Here is a 6754-nt window from a genome sequence, read left to right as displayed (position 1 = left end):
TAAAAAATTCCTTTTGTTGCTGTTGTTTGTTGAGTCCTAGAACATCTAACAGAGTCACCACGGGAAGGTCAACAGCTTGACCCCATGTCTGTAAATAGAAATGGTTAAAAATAACGGCTGATTGACAATATATCATTATCGTTAGAATATCAAAATTTATTGTGTTTAATTCTGAACCATGCCATTTGTCTATTGTCAAATTAGCTGCATGAGTGCGAGTGCCACTATAATACAATCCTAACATATTTTTGTAGTACAGGTATTCATTTTTTTATGTGGCGATAGTGTCCATTGTTATGCGACATATTTTGTAAAATCAGTTAAGATGAGTACACTGGATACCGATGGTCCAGATCTAACTGTTTCATGAGGATCCTTCATGGAGACAGCAGCGGAGTATTGTAAATTGATTACAATTAGATTTTAAAAATTGTAGTATCCTTGGACAAAGAAGTATTGCTCGTGTTTGTTCTTTTTGTTATATTTAAAAGAGCAGAACGAGAAGAAAGCGCTGAACACCTCGAAAAATGGGAAAGCAGGGGGGGGGGGGCATCGGGCATTACTAAAGAACATTTCATATCATCACAGCATGGAGTAGAAGTATTATATCAGGTGGAAAATAATATTATGAAAGGAGCCAGTATGCCGGATGATTGGAAGCTAAGCATCTTAATACCAATCTATAAGGGAAAAGGAAGTGTGATGGATTGTGGTTCATATCGTGGGATAAAACTACTGGAGCAGGGTATGAAAGTGCTAGAACGAGTTTTGGAGAAGAGATTGCGAGATATTATCAAAATTGATGATATGAAGTTTAGTTTTATGCCAGGAAATGCTATCTTCATTGTGAGAAGGATGCAGGAATGTCATCATGATAAAAGGAAGAAACTGTTTATGTGTTTCGTAGATCTGGAGAAAGCTTTTGATAGAATACCACGTTCTGTTATCGCTTGGGCATTACGTAAAAGAATGGTTCCAGAAGGTGTGGTGAAATATGTCATGGTACTGTATGAAGAAGCTCACACAAAAATCAAATGTGGTAATGGCTTCTCAGAGAGTTTTAGCGTGGGAGTAGGTCTTCCACCAGGGTTCATGTCTTGTCACCACTGTTGTTCGCAATAGTAATTGATGTCCTGACAGAAGCAGTAAAGAAAGACACATTGTGGAATCTATTATATGCAGATGAACTGGTGTTGATGGCTGAGTCTATGGATCAGCTAGAGCAAGATTTCAGGAAGTGGAAAGAGGCCTTTGAAAGTAAAGGCCTGAAAGTTAACATGGTAAAGACAAAAGTGCTGGAAGCCAGTGGTGGTATACAGGTGGTAGAAGAGGCCAAAATAAACCCATGTGGTGTATGCGGGAAAAGAGTTATGAGCAACTCCATTAAGTGCGGACTATGTGAGAAATGGATTCATGCAAGATGTGCTGGAGTCAAGAAAGTGTCTAGTAAAATGGCGGAGAGCTTTAAATGCAAGAAGTGTAAGAGAGACAAGAGTAATGAGGCTGAAGACCAGGTGGTGGAACAACAAATGCAGGAGATTGGGAGAGTGGACTGTTTTTGTTATCTTGGTGATACACTTAATGGTGGAGGCGGTTGTGAAATTCCGGTGGCATGGAGAAGTAGGGTTGGATGGTCTAAGTTCAATGAGCTGGCCATGGTACTGTGTGGCAGAAGGTTATCATTGGGAATAAAGGGTAGGATTTATAAAGCCTGTGTAAGATCAGCAATGGTGTATGGTGCCGAAACATGGAACATAAAGACAACTGAAGAGGGAATTTTGAGAACAGAAAGAGCAATAAGAAAAATGTGTGGTGTTAAGCTGGCAGAAAGAAGGAACACAAAGGAGCTTATGGAACGTCTAGGTCAAGTGAAACAATTGTGAAGGTTTTTATGAGGAGTTGCTTGAGATGGATGGGTCATGTGCTAAGAAAAGACGAAGGTGATCCAGTAAAAAGAGCCTGGCATCTAGAAGTTGAAGGTAGAAGAGTAACGGGGCGGCCAAAGGTGACGTGGAAAGATATGGTGAAGAAAGAAAGTGCAAAAATTGGAAGACAGGAAGAAGTAGAGATTGTGTAGCTGCATGGAACGAGTGACAGTCAGTAACCCCTTGGAAGAGGGAAGAAAACTAACTTAAATAAATGATGATGATGATGAAATACCTAATGAAATTGTCTTCTTTGAGTATATGTTTACTGATGATACCTAACCCAATAGCAAATGTAAGTGCATTTGTAGTTCAGTCATTTTGAACTTAACCTATTGCCTGAGGATTAACAAAGTAGTAAAATATCTGAATATAATATGCCGTTGACGGACATTTGAATTTAGCTGTTTCAGTTTAAATTAAACTGCAATAATCACGCACAAATTAGTTTTAATGAAACCAAGAGGTCATTTAAACAATAATAATTTGTACCTTAAGAAATATACAGTATTAGGTTTCTTAAACGAAAGAATAACCATTATTTATAACTTCAGTTAAAACTCATAATATATTATTAATAATATATATTTTCCATATATATTTGTGTTAAGATACATAGTTACCAACCGTCTCGCATCGTGCGGACGGTCCTGTATTTCAAAATGATTTTGGATGAAACGCGCATTTTGCAGAAACATAGGATGCGTGATCATAAATTTGTCACACATTAAGCACAAGTCTGCATGATAACGAATTATCACGAATTCGGCGGAAAAAGTATTTAAAATTAAAAGAAATCGGTTTGTTTGTGTACACAATCTTATCTCCGTGTCTTCTCCATCCTCGAGTAAATTACAACACCTTAATGCAAGTCCAAGTTCATTCCCAAAATTAAACATATTATTCCTTTTATTCAAACTCATTTTGTATAGTGGCTTATTTAAAACGTATTATGTGTACCATCCATTGTAGTTAATCAAAAGTAGTGTCATGAAATAAACAGCGTAGGCTGATCACTTTCAAACAGCTTTAAATGCTTTTCGGAGCAGCGACCAAATCAGCCCAGACAACCACGCATTTAGTAGTCTAGAAGGCCCGTGCGGTCTTACGCGTCATTGTCACAACTAATCAATAATCTTTATGATCACACAATAACAAATTTTGACGGTAATTATGTGTTGTAGTTCCACATTTACAGTGAAATAAAGGGGCGTTAATTTGAGTATAAGTATCCATTTTAAACCAAATTAAAATTACTTACTCGCCACTGACGAAGGACTAGTTTTGTCCGGTTGTTAACTGACGTTTACTTTTTAGCTGTTGCTTATCAAATTTGTATTTCTACCGAGATCCAGCCATTGTTTCCCATAACATTGTTGCTTTTCAGTATTTTGACTTTTAATCTATGTATATATGTATATATATACATATATATACACTATATATATACACATATATACTATACTATATATATACTATATATATATAGCTCCACTATGTGTGACCATTATCGCAGATTGCAGGTTCAATTCCCACCAGACATATTTTTTTTTTTCATGAAACTATAATAAGGAACTTTCGTTGTTTGGTACGATTTACTGTATAATATTATTTTTGAGGACTGTATTATTAAATCTAATTTATTTTTATAAGCCACAACTTGATTGTTTTTAATATTATTTTCTATGATTTACCAGCAGCTACTTATAAGCTATTACATAGTTTAAAAATTGGCTCCTTTATCAAAAAAAGCAAAAACAATTTTCTCCAGCAAGCAGTTACATGCACTGCTCTCACCCCTTTCTACCGATGAAACACGTGTTTTGATGCGGCACAAACCTAGACTCTATTCTATTTCAATGTTGATTAATCTCGAAGTTTAGTGTAAAAGAATATATTTATTATATATGATTATCAGGCTCTTTAAAAAAGGTATTGTATTGTATACTGTAAAATATTGTTTTCTCCGTGTTATCCCTAGATTGCTGTTCAATGTTTTGCTTTCACCCCTTTTCAAACAGCGAAGCACATGTTTTGTTGCGTCGTTGATTAACCATGGACTCTACCATTCCATATGGGTTATTAATTTTATAATAATTTTTCAAAATAATTAAATTTAAAATGTATAATCATTAAATCGTTTTTAAACGCTTGAATGTACCAAATGACTATGTTATTTCACTACAAGGATATTAATTTCATTTATAAAACGCACTGGTAATGTATACAAGTAGTTTTCAATTGTTGATACGCGACGGCGTATCAAGTGGACTCGGAACGTCTTCCTTGCAGTGTACTGCATCGCCGGCTGGAAGTTTAGGGCCTGTGGTTTTGACATACTCTATATTCTATCAGTAAAAGTTAGACGCTTGACTCTGGTCCTGTACTCAATGGGCTAAGGGATATTTACTGAATTACGATCTCTTAACGTATTATCATTATTTCATTCTTTAAATTGCTTTTTCTATCCATTGATTTATTGTCTATAATTTGTTCCGATATAATAGTTGGGAATAACCTTGCATTTAAAATATATTATGGTAGGCCTATATCAAAAATAAGTGTACAATAGTCCTACTATTTGTAGTCCTATTCATAATAAAGTACAGTGACCGCCAATAATTACTCAACATATACGATGAATATCAGAATTTAGTGCAGTAGGCTAAGCTAGGGTGGCATTATTTTTTCCCCATTTTCATTCATTCTCTGTAGGTCATTTTGATCCAATGACCGGGGTAGTAATGTGAAGCGCTTAGAGGCATTGTGCATGAAGCGCTATATAAGAGCGACATATTATTATTATTTTGAAAACAGACATTGGGCCTGGGTGTAGAGGAATGGCGTTTTCGGATACGGTAGCCATTTTTTGGCCTAAATTATTGTTGTTTAGCTTCCAAAATGGAAAAAAAACCCCCAAAAAACAAAAAAACCACTAAATAAAAGTATTGTGTTTAGATCAGATTATCATACAAGCATATACAAGCGACTGTTGTACACACACAGTAGATCTTGATTAATTAGGCCTATGTTCATATAATAAACTGTTTACGCTAATTAACTTTAATTTATGTTCTACTGAGTGAGCTGTTCTTGTTTGATTTTTAATTTCTCTTTGTCATTTCAATTAATTGTTGTCTTTATTGTAATTTATTTATTTGTATCGTACCAAATCCATTTTCAAATATATATAACAAATATAAAATATAATTGAAAATGAGACTTAAAAGAAAATAATAAATACAAGATTTAACTGCACACAAAAATTCAGAGACTGATATTTTCTTAGTTTATTCTATGCTTTTTCATGGTAACGTCGAGTCGTTATCACTGGGCGCCGTACAAAGGGTACGGCTATGCATCGGCCCGCAGCAAGATCAATGATCCTTAATAGTCAATTTCCATAGCAGCAGAACCGTGGGACTGTTCCTATAAATAGTTCTAGAAGAAGCAGGTACTGGCATTAAAGTGCGTTTATCCTGTCATTACGAATTTATTCCTCCATGCTCATGGAACAACATGAGTTTGGCCTGGTCGGCGTACAAAGGGTTTGAGCTATGCATAACTCGGCAGGCAGCAAGATCAATGACACGTACACTTTGATTCAGTCTGTATTTCCATAGCAGCAGAGCGTGGGAATGTTCCTATGAATAGTTCTAGAAAAAGCAATATACTGGCATTAAATTGCGTTTATACCATCAATATTCATGGCAAAAACATGAGTTTGGCCTGATTATAATACAGTATAAAAGTGTATAGGAAATTTCAGTAGGTTTCGAGTCTTGGTATTCGACATTTCGGTTTTAAATTTTACAGAATAGCTCAATAACAAATGACAGGATATAGTATTAAAATTATTTCATAATAACGAATGAAACTTATGACAAAACATAGAAAAGAGACTTGTCGATAAATTACAGTACATCAAAATCACGAGATAAACCGACGCAAACAAGTAGAAGAAAAACATCGGAAAACGAACCCTAATTCACGAAATGGAATCGTCCAACATTTTTGATCAGTATCTTGAACCACTTAACTCGTCGGCAACTAGACTTGCCACAAGTCTCTAATTTATGGATTTTTCGTAGTACATTAGCGCATTTCGGAAAGCGCCACCAGCGTCAGTTTATGTTGAGAAACTTTTTTGATGAGAATTAGAGACTTGTAAAGCCCCTCTCCCACTAGGGGTTTTTTCAGCATACGAGTTACAAGAGAATACCGAGTTGCTAACTCTGCAAACTCGGCAAAAACTCGGAAAGCTTCCTAGAGGACTCTTACCTACTCGTAGCAGCTCTGAACTCGTGGCGCTAATTTTGAACATGTTCAAAATTATCGCCACGAGTAGATAACTCGTAGTAAACCCGAAGAACTCGTAGGTAACTCGTAGAGTATTCGGGGTACTCTTACCTAGCTCGTACACTACTGAGTACTCTGGATACTCGTCGGCGGTTTTGTCATCTACGAGTTTGATGCGAGCACCCAAAAACGAGTACGAGTAAGTACGAGCGCACCGAGTTGGCTCGTACCTAACTCGTATCTAATTCGGTACAAACTTGTTACGCTCGTAATAATCTCGTAGTTAACTCGGTGCTCTGCTCGGCATATTAGTACATAACTCGTAACCAACTCCATAAAGTCGTACCTCACTCGTAGCTATCACGTAATAAGCTCGTTTAGGTCCTTTCCAAAGATCACGAGTTTTAACTCGTAGAAATCGTACGACTCTTAGGTGAAATAAACCTATGTGGGAGAGGGGCTTACAAGAGTGAGTCAAATCGAATGCAGACCGCTGGCCGTGACAAGCATGACGTAATTTTTAGGATGCC

General features: G+C 36.3%; 1 protein-coding gene across 1 annotated transcript; it reads left to right on the top strand.

Moving 5' to 3' along the window:
- The first annotated feature begins 642 nt into the window (after window positions 1-642).
- Window positions 643-1122, top strand: LOC117117504. Its single transcript, XM_033261811.1, has one exon. The coding sequence runs from the start codon at window positions 643-645 to the stop codon at window positions 1120-1122; it is 480 nt and encodes a 159-aa protein (XP_033117702.1).
- Window positions 1123-6754: the final 5632 nt, after the last annotated feature.

The sequence above is a fragment of the Anneissia japonica genome, unplaced genomic scaffold (assembly GCF_011630105.1).
Source record: "Anneissia japonica isolate Jap-2015-1 unplaced genomic scaffold, ASM1163010v1 scaffold287614_len23351_cov105, whole genome shotgun sequence".
In the NCBI taxonomy this organism is placed as follows: domain Eukaryota; kingdom Metazoa; phylum Echinodermata; class Crinoidea; order Comatulida; family Comatulidae; genus Anneissia; species Anneissia japonica.
This window is presented reverse-complemented; position numbering and strand designations above follow the sequence as displayed.